Source organism: Calypte anna, chromosome 23, assembly GCF_003957555.1.
Source record: "Calypte anna isolate BGI_N300 chromosome 23, bCalAnn1_v1.p, whole genome shotgun sequence".
Classification (NCBI taxonomy): domain Eukaryota; kingdom Metazoa; phylum Chordata; class Aves; order Apodiformes; family Trochilidae; genus Calypte; species Calypte anna.
Genome location: NC_044268.1, coordinates 896,228 through 914,411, shown reverse-complemented (window position 1 = coordinate 914,411; position 18,184 = coordinate 896,228). Strand labels below are relative to the sequence as shown.

At 61.7% G+C, this 18,184-nt stretch overlaps 2 protein-coding genes across 3 annotated transcripts; both read right to left on the bottom strand.

Moving 5' to 3' along the window:
* Positions 1 to 544: 544 nt before the first annotated feature.
* TCEA3 (transcription elongation factor A3) lies at positions 545 to 9,237 on the bottom strand. Of its 2 annotated transcripts, none has more exons than XM_030464421.1 (14): positions 9,021 to 9,237; positions 7,152 to 7,214; positions 6,922 to 7,027; positions 6,448 to 6,616; positions 6,128 to 6,196; positions 5,896 to 5,964; positions 5,715 to 5,777; positions 5,388 to 5,465; positions 5,126 to 5,214; positions 4,005 to 4,061; positions 3,100 to 3,254; positions 2,363 to 2,509; positions 2,188 to 2,259; positions 545 to 1,074 (listed from the first exon to the last, which is right to left on the bottom strand). In XM_030464421.1, the coding sequence occupies exons 1-14, from the start codon at positions 9,087 to 9,089 to the stop codon at positions 1,066 to 1,068; spliced, it is 1,215 nt and encodes a 404-aa protein (XP_030320281.1). In that variant the 5' UTR covers positions 9,090 to 9,237; the 3' UTR covers positions 545 to 1,065. The 2 variants fall into 2 exon arrangements, with proteins under 2 accessions (XP_030320281.1, XP_030320280.1); XM_030464420.1 differs by having other exon boundaries at positions 5,126 to 5,280; positions 9,021 to 9,236.
* Positions 9,238 to 10,351: 1,114 nt separating this feature from the next.
* On the bottom strand, positions 10,352 to 18,181 carry LOC103535512 (arf-GAP with SH3 domain, ANK repeat and PH domain-containing protein 3; the record flags this gene model as incomplete). The annotated part of the gene is given in 18 exon segments (XM_030464236.1): positions 10,352 to 11,372; positions 11,604 to 11,726; positions 11,940 to 12,078; positions 12,592 to 12,874; positions 13,189 to 13,432; positions 13,527 to 13,567; positions 13,570 to 13,633; positions 13,769 to 13,836; positions 13,918 to 14,033; positions 14,126 to 14,214; positions 14,720 to 14,900; positions 15,184 to 15,278; positions 15,697 to 15,830; positions 15,936 to 16,123; positions 16,216 to 16,264; positions 16,599 to 16,686; positions 17,595 to 17,664; positions 18,162 to 18,181. Coding segments are annotated over 18 exon segments (2,067 nt in total), but the record flags the coding sequence as incomplete, so codon positions are not given.
* Between the last annotated feature and the right edge of the window lie 3 nt (positions 18,182 to 18,184).

The window sequence follows — 18,184 nt, the reverse complement described above, 5'->3', positions numbered from 1 at the left end:
AAATAAATAACTGAATTAAGGAGCACTTCATCCCACAGCTCCACCCTCCTCCTCCCCTCCCACCCATCAGAGAAGCAGCCACAGCCACCTCTGTGTGGTCACTCTCACTTTGCTGTGTCCCCAGCACATCCCACTGCCTCGGAATGGAGCTGCCTGGTGGCAGGAGGGGGGTTGGTGTCCCCAGGGGGGGGTTGGTGTCCCCAGGGGGGGGTTGGTGTCCCCAGGGAGGGGGTTGGTGTCCCCAGGCTCCATCCCACACCTCCTGCAGCCCCCATTGCAGCTCCTGATGCTTTCCCCTGGAAATCCCCCCCCCACCTATGAGTGGGACAGGGACCTTCAGCATCCAACCCCCAGCTTTGGGGGGGATGCTCTGCTCTCAATGAAAGGTCTTTAGCCCCCAGGTAGGTGATGGGTGGGCATCAAACCACCCTTCCAGCCCAAGCTGGGGGGGTTGGAGGATCCAAGACACATCCCAGAGCTGGGTGGGGGCTCTTGGGGAAGCACCAGGCTCAAGCTGAAGGGTGCAAAGCAAGGTCCAGGTCCCTTCAGAAAGCAAAGCTGTGCCCAGGGGCAACTCACACCTTTATTGCTCCAGCTGGGAGGTCCTTCCCCAGCCCTCTCTCTCCCTCATCCCTTTTTCTTTTCTGGAGGACACAGTGCCCTGTGACTGTCACAGACACGAGGGAGGGGGTGGCATCTCCCCAGCATCGTGGCCCTCTGGGTGCCCAGGTGAGGAAGGAGGTGTCTGGGGCTCAAACCAAGGTTTCTCCCAGGGAAGAGCAAGCTGTCCAGGTCAGACCAGTTTCCCTCTCCAGGGATGGGTTCCTTCCCAGTGGATTCCCAGCACAACTCAAGCAAAGGGACTTGTGGGGTGGAACCACTCCAATTCCCCAGCAGCCTCTGTCCTGGGGGTTTGGGGGGAGCCCAGTGCAAGGAAATGGGGAGCTGGGGTATGGGGACCAGTGCTGCCCTGGTCACCCTCCCACCCCATCCCAGTTGCTCGGTGTGGCTGTCCCAGTGTCCCAGGTCACTCCACGTCCCCTCCAGCCCCATCGCTGGGTGCCATCAGCAGAACTGCAGAAACATGGAATGGTTTGGGTTAGTAAAGCCCCCCCCAGATCATCCAGCCCAACCATCACACCACCACTGCCCCACTCCTTGGGCTGAGTGAGTTGGGTTTGGGTTTTGGCTTCCTGAGCATCCTCAGGGGGTGTTGGGGGGGGTCCCATCCTCCCCCAGCACTGGGCACCTGGGTCCCCATGAAGCACTGGGGAGTTGAGTGGCCATGGGTGCTGGCCAGCCAGCCTGGCAACGTGATGGTGTGCCCAAAACTGGCTTAAAAAGGGGTAAAAAAAATAATTATAGAATGTGGAAAGGATTTCTAAGATCATTGAGTCCAGTTGTTAACCCAGCACTGCCAAGGCCACCATTGTCCCTCGTCCCCACATCTCCAGGGCTCTGAACCCCCTCCAGGGATGGTGGGGACTCCACCACAGAATCCCACAGGCTGGGAAAGCCCTTCAAGATCCTCAAGTCCAACCATGACCCCACTGCTGACCAAGGCCACCCCCACCCCATGTCCCTCATCCCCACAGCTCCAGGGGTTTCTCTGAAACCCCTCCAGGGATGATGGGGACTCCAGCCCTGCCCTGGGCAGCCTGGGCCAGGTCCTGACAACCCTTTCCAGGGAGAAATTCTTCCCCAGCTCCAACCTAAACCTCCCCTGGCACCACTTGAGTTGTGCCCAAAGTTCCTCTTGTCCCATCCCTTGTTCCTTGGGAGCAGAGCCCGACCCCCCCTGGCTCCAACCTCCTCTCAGGGGGTTGCAGGGAGCACCCCTGAAATCCAGAGCCATAGGGAAGGTTTTAGGACATCCCGTGGCTCTCCTGCAGCAGGATCATCCCCAGCTCTGCTACAGAGGGATGGGCAGGAGGGTGCTGGCTGCTGGGAGGATCTCCAGTGATGGGGATGCTCAGGGCCACCCCGTCTCCCCCCCAACTCAGCCCACGAGGAGAATGAGGAGCAGTACAGTGAAGCCCTGGAGAATCAGCACCCTCAGCTCCTCCTGGTGCTTGTGCTCCAAGCAGACCCAGAGCTGAGCACTGAGCCCTCACCCAACCCCCCAGCATATTTTAGGGGACCCAGGGCAGGGTTTGGGTCCCAGCCCCCCCCAAGCTGGGCACAGACCTTCCAGCGGTTCCCGCACTCATTGCACAACACGAAGGTGGTCATGGGCTCATCAGCACTGCGGGTCTGCACCTGGGGTGATGGAACGGGGGGGCCAGGTCAGTTGGGAAGCCTCTGAGGTCCTTCCCCCCCAAAAAAAAACCTCCAGGTCTCCAGGGGATGGGGTGGGGCTGACCTGGTTGTAGGTGCAGTTCTTCTTCTTGCACTTCCCGCACTGGAAGAGGTCGGTGACGGTGCCGCCCGTCTTGGCCATCTGGTGCTCCCGGATGGCTTCCTGGGTCATGGCATTCCTCAGCTCCTTCAGCTCATCACTGGCCATCTCCTGCCACCAGCACCACTTGGGTCAGGACTCAGCTTGGGGACTTGCAGCCAAACCACCACGATCCAGCACCCCCCACCCCCCCCTTCATCCTCTGAGTGATGCTGAGGGACACGGGGGGACCTGGGCAGTCCTGGGGTGATGGGCTGGGTGATCTGGGAGGGCTTTTCCAACCCAAACCATTCCAAATCCATCTGCAGGAGCAGGACTGCTGCTCCTCTCCGTTGCTTGCTGGAGGGCTCAGGTCCAGCCAGCTGGAAATGTCACCCCCATCCTCAGACCCAAACTGCAGCCTGGAGGGTGCCAGGAGCATCATTTGGGGACCCAGTCGAGGAGGAATGGGGACCCCTCATGCCACTGTGACATCCCAACCCAGCTCTGTGATGAACCTGGTGGCCTGCAGGGCCCTGGGAATGGGGGAGGACACACACCAGGCAGTGTCTCCTCCTTTCCCTCTATCCCTGATGCTCCCTGTGACCCAGGAAAAGATGGGAAGCTCCTGAGACAAACCCACCCCCAAGTGAACATCTGGGAAAATCTCCCCCCCCTCAGAGGTCCCCAAGGAGCAGCCCCATGTCATGTCCCCCCCCAACCTCAGCAGTCATGCGGGCGATGAGGCTGGGTGGGATGGCCCCACACAGCACGTTCCTCCTCAGGTTGGGGTTCTTGGGGTCCTTCAGGTTGCTGATCCTGCTCCTCACCCGGTTCCGATATTTCATATCCGTGCTCTTCAGCTCCTGGAAAATATGTGGGGTCTGTCAAGGAATCAATGGGGAGGGGGGGGAAGATAAGGGGATGCCACCCCCACACCCACCCCATCACTCTGTGGGATGTTCACCCTCCTCCCAACCTGGCCAAAAAGCCACCAGGTGGGAGGAAGTGGCAGCTTTGGGGTCCCACCAAGGTTTGGGATGAGTATCCAAGAGGAGGAACCACCGGGGGGGTTTGGTCCCAGTTTTGTGGGGGCTTCTAGGAGGCCCCAAGCCTTGATCTGGGGATGAATGGAGGTGGCTCCATCCCTGCAGGGCTGGCAGGAGATGTGGGCAAGCTCAGAGATGAGACCTTGGTTGGGTTTGGGGGTCATTTCCCTAGGGATGAAGGCACACACTGAGACCAAAGGATTTTTTGGGGGACACACAGAGAGGGCAGGTCCTGGGCAGAGGGGTTTTTGGGGACACACAGAGGGGGTAGGTCCTGGGCAGAGGGGTTTTTGGGGTCACACAGAAGGCAGGTCCTGGGCAGAGGATTTTTTTGGGACACACAGAGAGGGCAGGTCCTGGGCAGAGGGGTTTTTGGGGTCACACAGCCCCTCAGATGAAGGCCCAGGAGATGTTCTGCTCAGCAGCAGGTTCTGACCGGGCTCCGGGCTCCCTCTGCAGGCAGCGGGGGGAGCAGAGCCAGGCTCTCTCTGTCCTTGTCCCTTGTCCCCTGTCCCACCCCCTCCCTTCAGCCCAGAGGCAGCCTGGGAACCCCCAGATCTCCTCCTCCTAAAGGATATGATCTTCGATCTCTGAGGCCATCTTCTCGCAGTTGACACCAAACTCCTTGTAGTCATCTAAAGAGGGGTGACTTCCAGGTGTGAAACCAGACAGCTCTCACCATGCACCCCAAAAAACACCTCCCCTGTCCCATCCCCCTCCCCAAGCCTGTCCCAGACACCTAATGTCTAAAAAAAAAAACCAAAAAAAACCCCAATCCTCTTTTTACCCATCTTGACCCCACCCCATGTCCAGCCCCATCTCGGGGACCCCACCAACCTCCCCTGCTTTCATTTTAGGGGCTGAAGATGGAGCTGGGAGCCATGGCTGGGGGTTGGGTGCACAGCCAGGGTGACCTGGGTGTCATAGGGGGCTGGGGGTGCAGGGCTGTCCCTAATGGGGCTGTCCCAGAGGAGAAACAGCCCAGGATGGGCTCCAGTACCCCCCAGCTCCAGTACCTCCCAGCTCCAGTACCCCCAGTACCTCTGGCTCCAGCACCCCCAACTCCACTACCCCCATCCTCAGAACCCCCCAGCCCCGTATCCCTCAGCTCCAGCCCCTCCCAGCTCCAGCACCCTGGGTCCCAGTACCTCTGGGTCCAGCATCTCCAGCTCCAGTACCACCACCCTCCCAGCTCCAGCACCCCCATCCCGTCCCCCCCAGCACCCCCATCCCCATCAATCCCATCCCATCATCCCCATCACCCCCACCCCATAACATCCATCCCCATCACCCCCATCCCCATCATCCCCACCACCCTCATCCCATCATCCCCATCCCCCATCCACATCCCCCCCATCCCAGCACTCCCATCCCCAGCATCCCCATCGTCAGCCCCTCCATCCCATCACTCCCATCACCCCCATCTCATCACCCCCATCACCCCCATCCCCATCATGCCCATCCCCATCACTCCCATCACCCTCATCCCATCACTCCCATCCCATCCCCCCCATCCCCATCACCCTCATCCCATCATCCCCACCCCTGGTCACTCCCATCACATCCCATCACCCTCATCACCCTCATCCCATCACCACCATCACCCCCATCCCCATCGCCCCCATCGCCCCCATCCCCATCACTCACACCTCCATCCCCCCTCCCACGTCCCCCCCTTCCCAGCCCCCTCCCCTCTTACCCTCCATTCTCAGAGCAGCCGTCAGCATCTCGATGCATTTGTCCCTCACTGAGTCCCCAGTGAGGTAGCAGGGGGCCAGGAGACAGGGGCTGGGGGAGAAGCTGGGGCTGCTGGGGGGCCGGGGGGTCTCTGCTTTGCCCTTGCTGCTGTTGACTCTGCAGGGCCACACGGGGGGGGGGACACACAGGCAGGAGCTGAGGTCCCGGAGCAGCCCCCAGGGATCTCTCGGGGGTCCTGTGGCTGTGGGTTGGGGGTCCCCTACCTCTCCTCTTTGCTGTCACTGGAGTTTCTCCGGGAAGCAGAAGGAGCTGGCAAGGGGCTGCTGCCCAGAGAAGCTCTCCTGAGGGTGGCACAGGGGGACGTAGGGGTGACAGGGATGGGGGGCAGGACCTCAGCCCCCTCCCCCCCTCCAGCACATCACTGCAGAGGAATCTCCTCCCCAGGGTGGGATTTGCTCCTCGTGGGAAATGTCCCAGCAGCCATGGCAGGGTGGGGGCTCCCAAACATCTGAACCCACCCCCTGGATGCCCTGGGGAGAGCGTCCCCAAAGGGGACCCTCAAAGCATCCCTGGGGACACCCCCTCCTTACCTCTCCCCTGATGGTCTCTTCTGTGGGGAGGCAGAGGAGGAGATGGCAGAGGTGCTGGAGGACCTGGAGCAGGACAAGCTCCAGAGGGTGACAACAGGGACCAAGCAGTGGGTCCAGACCCCTCCCTCTGCAGCTTGGTGGGGTCCAACCTGTCCCCTCCCCACCCAGCCCAGGCACCCACCTCTCTTTCTTGCCATCTGAAGATGATTTCTTCAAGGACACAGTGGGGCTCCTGCCATCCCTGGACTCTCTTCATCACACAAACCCAAAGGAAGGGACAGAAGCCCTCAGGGAGCCCCATCCTGCCCCCTCCAACCCCCCGAGCCCCCAGGCTGCCAGCAAAGCCTCCCCCAGGCTGGCAGCACCCAAGGGAGCCCAGCCCCAGGGTCAGGGTGCCCCTTTTCTGCAGGTACCTCTCTGGGATGGAGTCACCAGGGTGGCCTCCAGGGGTGGTGGCACTGGAGCTGGACCTGCTGGCTTTCCTAAGGACAGAAAGAGTGGGGCAGGGTCAGATGAGCCCCAGCCAAAGCAGTCGTTGTCGTGTCCCCCCCCCCCCCAGGGAAGAAATTGCTCGAGAGAAGAGAAAAGAAACACAATAATGCCACTTTTTCTCCCCCTTGTCCCCAAGCTGCCCTGCTGCAGGTTCTCTGGGGTGGATGAACCAAGCAACTGGGGAGGAAGGAGCAGAGGGGGGGCTCATATCAGCCCCCCAAGAGCAGGCAGGAGTCCCCACCTCTCCTTGTGCTTCTCCTTCTGCTTCTCGGCCGGGCTCTTGGGGTGCTTCACCCCTTCTTTGGGGCAGCTGGGAAATTCCAGCCCCTTCTTCTCCTTCTTCTCCCCATCCGTCTCCTTCTCCTTCTTCCCATCCACGTCCTTCTCCTTCTTTGGGGGGGCAGAGGACTCTGGGGATAAGAACTGGGGTGTCACAAGCCCCAGGCAGCACCTGGGGAGTCACATCTCAGGGTGGGGGGGATGCTCAGCCCTCGGGGGAAGGAGCACACACACACTGATTTACACCTTTACACCACTATGAGCCCTTGGCAACTCCACCAAGTGCAGATGTCACCTGGCAGGGCAGGGTGACAGCAGCCCCTCCATCCCAGCTTGGATCCCATCCCACCCCGGGTCCCATCAGGGTATTTGGGGTGCTGGGGCAGCCAGAGAGGAGGTGTGAAGGGGGGGAGGACACAGTGGGTGTTCCACTCACCCAGCAACCTCTTCCAGTTCTTGATGAGGATCTTGGCTGAGGCCACCACCTCCTCATCTGAGCAGTGTTTCCTCACCGAGTTGACAGCCACCCCGATCCGGGTGGTCTGGGGACACACGGCAGGGATGTGTCCTTAGGGATGTGTCCTTAGGGATGTGCATTTGGGGGGGGGGGAACACACAGGACAAACCACCCCATAGGGTCTTTCCCCCCCTGCCCAGCCCCCTCACCTGGAGCAGCTGGATGGTCATGGTGTAGCTGGTGAGGGACTTGAGGAGATCCAGTGCCCCTTCCTAAAAGTGGGAAGAGGCCATGGGGGGGGGGTCCTTGAGGAGCTGGAGAGAAGTAGGGAGGGGGCTGCACTGAGGCCACCCTCATCCCCCCCATTTTCCTCTCTTCAGCACTTCAAGGGGACACAAAGCTGGAGCATCACTACATGGGGACATGTGGCCCAGCTGGGAAGGACCCCAGGAAACCTCCCCCCCCTCCCCGTAAGGAAACCCCGGGCTGGCAGGAGCTGGGGACAACCACAGGGCACCCAAGGGTCCCCGTCAGGGACAGTGGGACATTCACCCACGGGTGTCAGCCTGACCCTGAGCATGGAGTGGCTGCAGGGCTAAGTATCACCCCTGCATTGAGCCATCATCATCCTCATCTTTCTCCTCATTCTCTTCATCCTCGTCTTCCTCCTCATGACCCTCTTCTATATCCTCATCCTTCTTCTCATCTTCCTCATCCTCCTCCTCCTCTTCTTTATCCTCATTCTTTTCCTCCTCACCCTCTTCATCCTTCTCCTCCTCATCCTCCTCACCCTCATCCTCCCCTTCATCTTTCTCCCCCTCAACCTCTTCATCCTCCTCATCCTTCTCATCCTCACCTTCATCCTCCTCCTCCTCCAAGGCATTTAAAGAGCTGCAGGAGCAGCCACCAGCTCACAGGTACCTCCTGGCAGTGGGGACACCCCCGTCCCCCCCCCCAGGGCTGGACCAGCCCCTCCTGATACAAGGGGTGCAGGTGACATCCCTGCCAGACCCCAACCCAATTGCCCCCCCTCAAGGCACAATTTGTCATTTAATTCCCTTTATCCCCAGCATCATTTCCCCAGGGAGGGGACCCCCCCCCAAGTGGTTCCCATGGGGGCTGGGTGGGTTCCAAAAATGCCACCAGCTCTGGAGGGGGGGACACACACTTAGATCATCACTTCCCCCCACAGACCCCTCCCAGATCCTGCACCCTGTCCGGGCAAAGGCCGAAAGTAAACGGGCAAATCCTCGGGTTAAAAATTAACTTGGGTTCCCGGCTGGATCCTCACCGGGCACCAAGGCTGCCAGGACCGCGGGGGGGGGGACACGATGGGTGGGGGGACACGCGTGTCACCTCGCCTTGTCCCTGCCCCACCACCCAACAGGGGTGGCCAGAGGGTGATCCCCCCTCCCCGGCATTCAGGGACCACCCTGTGTCCCCCCCCAATCCCTCCCCCAGGACACCCCCCCCTCCAAGGTCACCAAAGTCACCCGCGGGCCATGGCTCAGCCCCCTCCCCACTTTTTGCACGTTTCCACACGCTTGTGCAAGGGCTGGGGGGGGTCAGGGGGAGGGGTTTGTCCGTCCGTGCATGTCCCGTTTCCCCCCCCCCCCCCCCCCCCCCCCGTGTTGTTTGCCCTTGCACGGGGCTGAGCCCCGATCGGGTGTTGGTGGCCGGGCTGGTGGCCAAGCACCTGTCACCCAGAGTCCCATGGGGTGCCCTCAGCTGCCACCCACCCCCCCAAACCCGGGACAGCCCCCCCCCAAATCCCAGCAGGTGTGGGGGGTGCAGGAGACCCCAAAACTGGAGGTAAAATACCCCCCCTCGGGTGCTGGCTCCCATTTTGCAGGGCTGGGGGAGCACCCCAGGGGTGCAGGTGGCACCTATGGGTGCTCAGCACCCCCAGACCCACTCAGCCCCTCCAGAACCACAAACAACAAGTTTTGGGGGGGGTGCAGAGCAGAACCCCAACACCCCCTTCCCTTGCCTTGTGCCCCCCAAACATACGTGGAAATGTGCACACGTCTGGAATTGCACACGCGTGTGCAAATCCCCCCTCCCCCGGGCCACCTTACCGTGCTCTTCCTGGCCACCATCTTATCCAATTTCTTGGCAATCCGGACCAGCTCCTCAGCGGGCCCCATGCCGGCAGTTGGCTACTGGCCCCCGGCCTTCGGTAGCCAACGGGGCAAAGCCAAGGTGACAGCGGGCAGAGGTGGGTGCTGCCGGCATGGGTGGGGGGGGGGGGGTGGGCTGGGAGAGGGGGGGTGGGGGGGGGTACGAAGAAGCAGCCGGGCTGGAAAGGGGGGGAGGGGGGGGAGGAGGAAAGGAAAAAAACTAAAAAAAAAAACCTTAAATAAAAAAAAAAAAAAAAAAGGAGGTGGGGTTGTCCCGGCCGGTTCTGAACTCCTGGCAAGGCAGGGAAATGGCACGGGGAGGGCTAAATATAACCGGGAACTGCGGGGGGGGGAGCGGAGAGCCGGAGAAGGGGGGAGGCACTGGGTAGGGTGCAGGGGGACACAGGGCAGAGCCACCCAGGGGGGCTGGGGGCACCGAGGGGCTGCAAGGAGAAGGCTCAGGAGGTGGCTTTGTCCCCCGGGATGGGGCTTTTTCCCGGGATGGGGCTTTGCCACCCCCCTCCCCAGCCCAAGGGGTGGGTTGCACCCCCACCCTCTCCTGGAGCAAGGAGATCCCCAGGGAAACACCCCCTGGTGACAAATGCCACCTCAGCACCTCGATGTGGCTTTGCCCGTCGGGATGTGGCTTTGTCACCTTTGCTGTGGCTTTGTCACCTTTGCTGTGGCTTTGTGCCCCCCCCAGGATAGCTCAGCCCGAGGGAGGGGGTGCAGTTGTAGTGCCACCCCCAGGGAGATCCCCAAGGGAATAAAACCCCCTGGTGACAAATGCCACCTCAGCACCTCGATGTGGCTTTGTCACCCTCGATGTGGCGTTGGCACCCTGGATGTGGCTTTGACACCTTCGATGTGGCTTCATGCCCCCCCCTGATGGCTCTGCCCGAGGTGTGGGCTGCATTTGGTGCTGCCACCCCCCACCCCACCCGTGTCCTGCAGCAGGGAGATCCCCCGGGGACCCCCCCCTGGTGACAAATGCCACCCCAACATGTCCCATGCTCTTTGTCAAAGCTTCCCCAGCATCACCTCTGCTGAGCCCCCCCCGGGACCACCCAGACCAGGGTGGGTGCCAGGATCCCCTCAAGCACCCATAGGAGGGGACACAATGCTGTCCCCAGGCTGGCCTGGCACCAGGGGTTGGGTGAGGTGACAAGTGCCACCCTCGCTTGTCCCTGTCCAAGGGGGGTGGCTGTAGAGGGGTCCTGCTCAGTGCTCCCCACCACTCCCCCTCAAATGCCACCCCCGAGGCCATGGGGCCCCTGATGCTCAGGAGGTTGTGATGTCCCCAACATCACCTGGATTGGGGACTGCCAGCCCCCCCCCTGCCACACATTTACAAAAGTGTTGGGTTTATTAGAAACCAGAGACAGAAAACATGAAAAATTAACCCCAAAAAGGCTGCTGGTGAGATGAAATATCTGACACAAACGAGAAAAGGGCAGGGAGGGGGGGGCTGAGGGGGGCTGAAATGGGGACATTGGTCCCAGTAAAAGCTGCAGGATCCCCCCCCCCAACTCCCCCTAAGAGCCCCCCCAGGGCCGGGGAGGTGATCCAGCACCCACCCCAGCCAGGGGCAGGGGCTGCCCCCCCAAACCCCCCTCCTAAACCAGTGGGGGGACATTTTGCCACCCCTTTTGGGGAGGTTTTGAGACATCCAAACCCCACCAGCCCAGTCTGGGGGGGGGGGGAAAGGGGCAGAGCCCCTCCAGACGAGGTTCCTGAAGCCCCTGCCCCTCCCAAACACTTCACAGGTGGGGATAAAGGAGGGGGGGGACACACACTCAGCTGCCCCTCACCCCTTCCCCCCTCCAAGCTGGTTATGGGGGGGTCCATAGAGGAGAGTGGGGGGCACTAAGCATTCCCCCCCCATCCTCAAATTCTTGCAGGCAAGGGAGAAGAAAGCCCCAGGGAGGGGGGGGAACACAGCAGAGAAACCTCAGCCCACAACTGTCATGAGTCTGCCAGTTCTCTGCCCTCCTCCCAAGGGGGTGGCAGCCCCCCAACCCCCCCCCAGAAGGATCTAGGGGTGATCTTCCCAATGTATGGATGGGGGGGGGGTGTCTCTGAGCCCCCTCAGAGGGCAGGATGGTCCCACAGGAGGCTCCTGGGCACATGTCCCAATTCTGCTGGGGCTGGGGCTGGGGCTGCTCCTCAGCCGGTGGGGAGCTGCCTCAGGTCCCCACAGAGGGGACAGGGACAAAAGGGGCCACTGTCCCCCTGTCAGTCCTGCAGGAGGTGGACGAAGCTGGCAGGGAAGACCCCAGTGCGGGAGCCATCGCCCTCAATGAATCCAACCTGGGGGTACAGAAAGGGGGGGGGGGAGTTGGGAGTTCAGGGGTGGGGGGAGTCCCAACCCCAAGCAGGGGAGAAGCTTTGGGGTTGCTGTCCCCATTCCCAGAGGGATTCAGAGGACCTGGTGATGCACCCATGCCCTTCTCCAGGGGGTAGGGGGCCCCCATCTATGAACACCCAGAGAATTGGGGGGGTGGGGGGGATAAAGGGTTGGGACCCCCAGTGTCTACTCACCCAGCTCTGCTCATCCTCCTCTCGGGTCACCACGATCACCTCTCCCTTGGAGAATGTCAGCTCCCTTGCCTTGTCCCCCTTGCAGTCAGCCACTGCCTTCACCCTCTTCTGCTTCCCCTTGGCCTGCAGAGGGGACAAGGAGGTCACAAAACCCATTCCCCCCCCCCAAAAAAAAAAAAAAAAAAAAGGCAACCCCAAAGGGTGACAGAGGGACATGACACCCCTACTGCCACCCCCCTGCTTCAGGGTGCTTGGATGCTTGAGGAGGCAGAGGGTGACCCCCCCCCCCCTCCCATTGCAGCCCCTCTGAGACCCCCCCCAGGTGGTGGCACTTACTGGAGCGAACCTCCTGGGCATGGGCACGGGGGGCGTTTTGCTGAGGGTGGGGTCCTCGGGGCTCTGGGGGGACAGGGGTGACCCCACTTTGCCCCCCCCCCCCCCGCTGATGCGCCGGTACGAGCGGGTGCTCCCCGAGCTGTGGGGACAGCAGGGACATTGTCACCCCCACCCCCTGCCCCCCTCCCCATGAAGTCTCAGGGGGGTCTGGGGTCCCCAGCAGGACCCAAGGGATGGACAGGGGGGGTCCTGGTCCCCATCCTGCCTCAGAGGGGCTCGAACCCACCCTGATTTCCAAAACTGAGGGGAAATCCAATCACTTTGGTCAAGTCACCCCAAGTGACAGTTGTGGTGCCATGTCCCCCCCCAAAACCCGTGTCACCTTCTCCAGGGACCACCCAGCAACTTCCCCCACCCCCTCCTGCACCCCAGGGCCAGCATCAACCCCCTGGGGAGGGGGAGGAGGGGGGTCCAGCTGAGGACGGGGACCCCTTAACTCCCCCCTCCACCCCCCCTTAAGGGACAATTTGGGGTCCCTCATGCCTTGGGGGGGGGTGACACACCAGGGGTTGACACCAACCCCCCAGCACCATCCAGTGCCACCCCCTCCCCCAAGGCTGGAGCAGATAGAAGGGAGAGGGGGTGTCCATACCCAAACTTGACGGGGGGGATGTCGGGGGCCGTGGTGCCCGGGGGGGGCTGCCCGGGGGGGGGGTTGAGCTCTGGAGCCCTTCGGTTGCCGTTGGTCTCGGTCTCTGACCGGGTCTCCCAGTAAGCTGCCCGCCGGGTCTCGGGGGGGCTGCGGGTGCTGGGGGGGCTGGAGATGGTGTCCAGGGCACCCAGGCTGGAGGCTGAGGGGAGCCCACGCCACGCAGGAACCTCGGCCACCCCCGAGAAGTGAGGGTCTGAGGCTTGGCGGGGGAGCTCAGGGCGTTCTGGGGGGGGGGGGAACAATAAATATGAGGGGTGGGGGAAGGGACAGACACCCCCATCCCCAAAAAGGACAGATCCACCATGGGTGACAGCTCCACCATGAGCAAGGGGACAGATCCATCATGGGTGACAGATCCACCATGGGTGACAGCTCCACCATTGGGTTGGGGACAGTCCCACCAGGGATGAAGTGACAACCTGACACCACAGGTGACATCCCCACCACGGGTGAAGGAACACACCCTCCGTGGGTGCCACAAACCCTCCACGAGTAAGGGGACAGCCCCCAGAGGTGACCCTCCCACCCCAGACTCACCAGTGGGGCTGTGGCCGGGCTTGGGGCGGGCGCTGCCCCGCGTGGGGTTTTTGAGGGGCAGGGGGGGGGGGATCTCCTCGCTGTGGGCCCGTCGGGGAGTGGGGTGGGAGGGCACCAGGACACTCTCGTAGGTCTTGTTGGTGATGTCCATCCCCATGCAGCTCCAGCGGGGCTGGGGGGCAGCGGGCAGGGGGGTGGTGGCCAGGGGTGACGTCCCCTTGAAGGAGCGCTGGAGGGGGCTCACCTGGGGACAGACACCCAGCTCCAGGGCTGTCCCAAGGCTCTGCACCCCCCTCGCTGGGGATGCGAGGGCCCCACCACCCCCATTCCCCAGGTACCTTCTCCTCCAGCTCCTCCTCACTGTCATAGGGGAATTCCTGGGGGGTTCCCAGTCGTAATCCACGTGGATCTGCGGGGAGAGCTTCCCCGCCTGTGCCTGCTCCAGCTGAGCAGGCTGGGGTCAGCACAGGGAGGGGAACGTGTCCCCAGAGCCCCCCACCTCCACGCCAGCCCTTCCCTGGGGCTCTCCAGTCCCCTGGCCCCATCCCAAACCTCTCCCCCATCCCTTCATCCCACCTACCAGCTCCTCACACTCTGTGTGTTTCAGCCTCCTGGCCACCTCCAGGGCCGTCTCACCCGCTGCATTCACTGCAGGAGGGACCAAAGGGGACATCTCCAGGTCACAGCCACCCTGTCCCCACCTCAGATTCCCCCCAGCCAGCTCCATACCTGTGCTGAAGGCAGCTTTGCCCTTCAGGAGCAGCTTGAGGCAGTTGGGTTGGTTGTAGAGAGCACCATAGTGCAGAGCCGTGTTCCCGTCCGGCATCACCCGGTCCAGTGTCCCCCTGTCCTCAAGAGCACCAAAGCCATGGGTCCCACCCCCCAGACCCTGCAGGGGAGGGGACAGGGGACACGGAGGGCAGCTGGGGTAAGGTACCCGTTCTGGATGATGAAATCCACCAGAGGAAGGGAGGATCTGTCAGCCTGGCGTACGGCCATGTGCAGGGCCAGCTCAGCCGGGTCCTGCTGGGAGATGGAGGGGAGAGGAGAGATGGACCCAAAGAGGCTTCATCTGCCCCAGGATGGGGAGAAAGGAGCTGGACCAAAGGAGGCTTCATCTCCCCCAAGATTAGGAGGAAGAAGCTGGACCAAAGGAGGCTTCAACTCCCCCAGGATGGAGAGAAAGGAGCTGGAACCAAGGAGGCTTCATCTCCTTTCAGATGGAGAGGAGGAAGCTTTGTGTCCTCCAAGAAAGAGAGAAGAAACCTGGACTCAAGGAGGCTTCATCTCCCCCAGGACAAAGGGAAAGAAGAGCTGGACCTGAGGATGCTTTGTCTCCTCCCAGGTGCAGGGCAGGAGAGAGCTGGACCCAAGGAGGCTTCATCTCCCCCAGGATGGAGGAAAGAGCTGGACCTGAAGATATTCACCTTCCCAGGGCCCCATCTCCACCCAAAGAGCAGGAGATCCCTGCTGGTGGTACCCAGAGGGATACAAGGCTCAGGCACTGCTCGGGGGTGGCCACGGGGCTCACCTGACCCTCGGGGCTGGCCAGGGGCTTGGCCAGATCGTGGCCCTCAGCAAAAGCCTGGAGCAGGGCCAGGAGGTCCCGGGTCTGGATGGCTTCCCAGAGGCGGTGGGGATCCTCGGGGCTGCTCCTCTGGACGTAACGCCGCTCCATGTACTTGGCCACGATGAATTCCTTCCGGGCAGCCCTGCAGGTGCCATCAGCACCACCACCAAACCCCCCTGGGTCCCCACCCCAGCTGGAAGCACCCCAAATTCCTGCCTCCTCCTCCAGCCTCAGGTCTGGGGGGAAAAACCCCTTGGAAAAGGTGCAGATCCCCAGCATCCCCCAAGCGATGCCACCAGGATCTCCCCACCTCTCATCCCTGGGCTGGCTTGGAGCTGATGGGCAGCAGTGAGGGGACACCATGCCCTGGGCATCTCCCCTCCTCCCAAACCCCCCTGAATCCCCCCAGGCTGTGGCCAACTCACATGTCACTGCTGGCAGAGGGTTTGGGACAGTCCTGCGTGGGCAGCGTGGCCTCCATGATCTCGTTGAAGCGAGTGTTGCCAATGCTGACAGCCAGCTGTGGGGACAGAGGGACAAGGGGAGATGAATGTCCCCCCCCATGGCCACCACCACCCTGCCCCAACACCATCCTGGAGCCAGAGGGGCAGAAGGAATCCACTGGATCCACCCAGGACCTTCCCCAGAGCAGCAGCTCCCCCAGGAATGAGGCTCTTTCAGCTTGGGACATCTGGTTTAAAAGGGAGCAAATCCTGGGGGGCTGCCAGCCACCCCCCCCCAGTTCAACAATGGCTTTTGTAGAGCCCCCCCAATCACTGGGACCACAGCACTGGGGGCTGCAAACTGCAGCTGGGGAAACCGAGGCACGTTTGCGAGCAAACAGGGGATAGGGGAGGGATGAACTCTGCAATCCAGGAGGTTCTGGGGGGCTCCTGGGGGGGGGGCTGTGAGCTCTCTGAGCTGGGGAATCCCCTTACCAGGAGCTCGGAGGTGCTGAGAACATCCAGGGTGAGGGATTGGATCCGGGAATAATGCACCCCCAGCTCCCGATGGATGCCGGAGCACTCGATGCAGGTCAGGATCCCCAGGTTGGTAGAAAGCCACGTGGGGTCTGCACAGGGTGGGGACCAACGTGGGGCTCAGCATCCCCCCGGGAGGCTCCAAACCCCCTCCCCACACATCTAGAGGAGGGGACACGTGTCCCCCCCTGCCCTACCCGGGGCTCCACAGTCACAGCACTGCCTGTTTCCTGCCATGTTCTTCACCTCGGTGATCACTGCCTTGGTGAGGTCCTGCAAGCCACCATCTGCCCCCCCACCTGCTGCCCCCCCACTGCTGCTGGGGTCCCCTCGGAAGGCATTGCTCAGGGCTTCATCCTTGCTGTTCTGCAGCACTGAGACCCACCTGGGCAGGAGGGAAACTCGTCAGGAGGAGGAAGAGGAAGAGGAGGATGGGGGAGGAAGAGGAGGATGGGAGGCAGCAGCACCAGGACTTACACCACGCACTCCTGCTCATCCTCTGCCTGGAAGTGGTAGGTCCTGTTGTCTGCAGGGATGGGGAGAAGAGGGAAGAAGGTGAAGAGGGGAACTGGGGATGTCTGGGATGGCAGGAAGGAGCTTAGCCTGCTCCAACAGAGCTGCTCCCAACTCCAGCGCAGCCCCTGCTGTCACCCTGTCACCACCCCCAAGCTGCCAACACCTCTTTTTGTCTTGAGGTTGCTAAATCTGAGGGAATCAGCTGAGGGGTGTTCAGCCTGGAGACGAGGAGGCTGTGGGGAGACCTCCTGGCTCCCTAGAACTCCCTGCGAGGAGGTTGGAGTCCCCCCGGGCAGCTCAGCCACTGCCAGCTCCAAGAAAGCCACCCCCGTGGTGGCACTCACGTGTCACCAGGTCAAAGCACTTCTTCTCCTCGGCGTGGGGCCTGACTTGGCAGGTGAGGAGGTTCAGCTTGACAGGGGGACGGTTTATCTGCAGGGGGGGAGGACAAGAAGCAGGGTCAGTAACTGGGAAGGGGTGGGAAATGCCTCACTGAGCATCCATCCCCCTCAACTGCAGCTCAAGTGGGAGAAGGAGCATTCCCAGAGGGTCCCTCTGGGGATAAGCAGGTGAGTGGGACCTTCCCTGCCCCTTTGCAGGAGAACAGGAGCTGAGGGCTGGAGCAGCTCTGGAGCCAGACTGGGAGAAATTTGGGGGTGTTCAGCCTGGAGAAGAGAAGGCTGCAATGGGGAGACCTTAGAGCACCTTCCAGTGCCTGAAGGGGCTCCAGGAAAGCTGGGAAGGGACTTGGGACAAGGGGCTGGAGGGATGGGATGAGGGGTAATGGGTTTAAAGTGGCAGAAGGATTTAGAGTGGACATTGGGAAGAAACTCTTGGGTGTGAAGGTGCCCAGGGTGCCCCCAGAAGCTGTGGCTGCCCCATCCCTGGCAGTGTCCAAGGTTGGATGGGGCTTGGAGCACCCTGGGCTGGGGGAGGTGTCCCTGCCCATGGCAGGGGTGGGAATTAAATGGGCTTTAAAGTCCCTTCACCCCCAAACCATCCGATGACTCCAGGACAGCTCCGTGATGTCCCTGAGCCTTGTCCCTTGTCCCCCCTGCAGTTCGCAGTCTCCATCACCAGGGGGCAGCACGAACATTTCACCCCAACCCCCCCCAGCCCCTGGGCCCTCTCTGGCACCTCAATGTCCATCTCACTGCTCCAACCCAACCCAATGTCCCCTCTCAATGACACTTATGGACCCCAGGGGGGGGACACCCCAGGCCAGTCCTGCTTAGGACTCCATTTTAAGTTTGATTTGTGACCATTTGGGCAAAACTAAAAATCCAACAGGCACCAAGGTTCCCAGGGGCACCCCCACCACCACCTCTCCTGCTCCTCACCATGCTGTGGGAGATGGTCAGGCAGCCATACTTCACCCCACACTTCCTCTTCTGCCAGACTTTGCGGATGCTGAGGAGGAGGAAGAGGAGGAGGAAGAGGAGGAGGAAGAGGAGGAGGAAGAGGAGGAGGAAGAGGAGGAAGAGGAGGAAGAGGAGGAAGAGGAGGAAGAGGAGGAGGGAGAGGAGGAGGGAGAGGAGGAGGGAGAGGAGGAGGGAGAGGAGGAGGGAGAGGAGGAGGGAGAGGAGGAGGGAGAGGAGGAGGGAGAGGAGGAGGGAGAGGAGGAGGAAGAGGAGGAATGAGGATATGTCAGCAGGGATCCCATCACCCACCCCCACCCTCAGCACAGCCCCCCCAAGCCCTGACCACCATCTCTCAGGTCTCCTCCATTCTCCAAGGCTTGATGGATGCTTAAAATGACACCGATTGCACCCAAAAACCCATCCAGCAGCAAGCAGAACCTTGACCCAAACAGCTCCACTTGGGGATGACCCAGTTCTGGGACCTCCCAAGGCCACAGCACCCCCAGGATGGAGCCAGATCTCTGAGCCACCCCCCCCCATCCTCACCCATCACTCTTCTTGTACAGAAA

What these genes read in the sequence shown, in the direction of transcription:
- TCEA3 (XM_030464420.1), bottom strand. Translation starts at nt 9,089, where the DNA reads ATGGGGCCCGCTGAGGAGCTGGTCCGGATTGCCAAGAAATTGGATAAG. An exon ending in AAGGAGAAGCACAAGGAGAG is followed by an intron (nt 6,197 to 6,447) that starts GTGGGGACTCCT and finishes TTCTGTCCTTAG; the next exon opens with GAAAGCCAGCAGGTCCAGCT. An exon ending in GGTGACTCCATCCCAGAGAG is followed by an intron (nt 5,965 to 6,127) that starts GTACCTGCAGAA and finishes TGTGTGATGAAG; the next exon opens with AGAGTCCAGGGATGGCAGGA.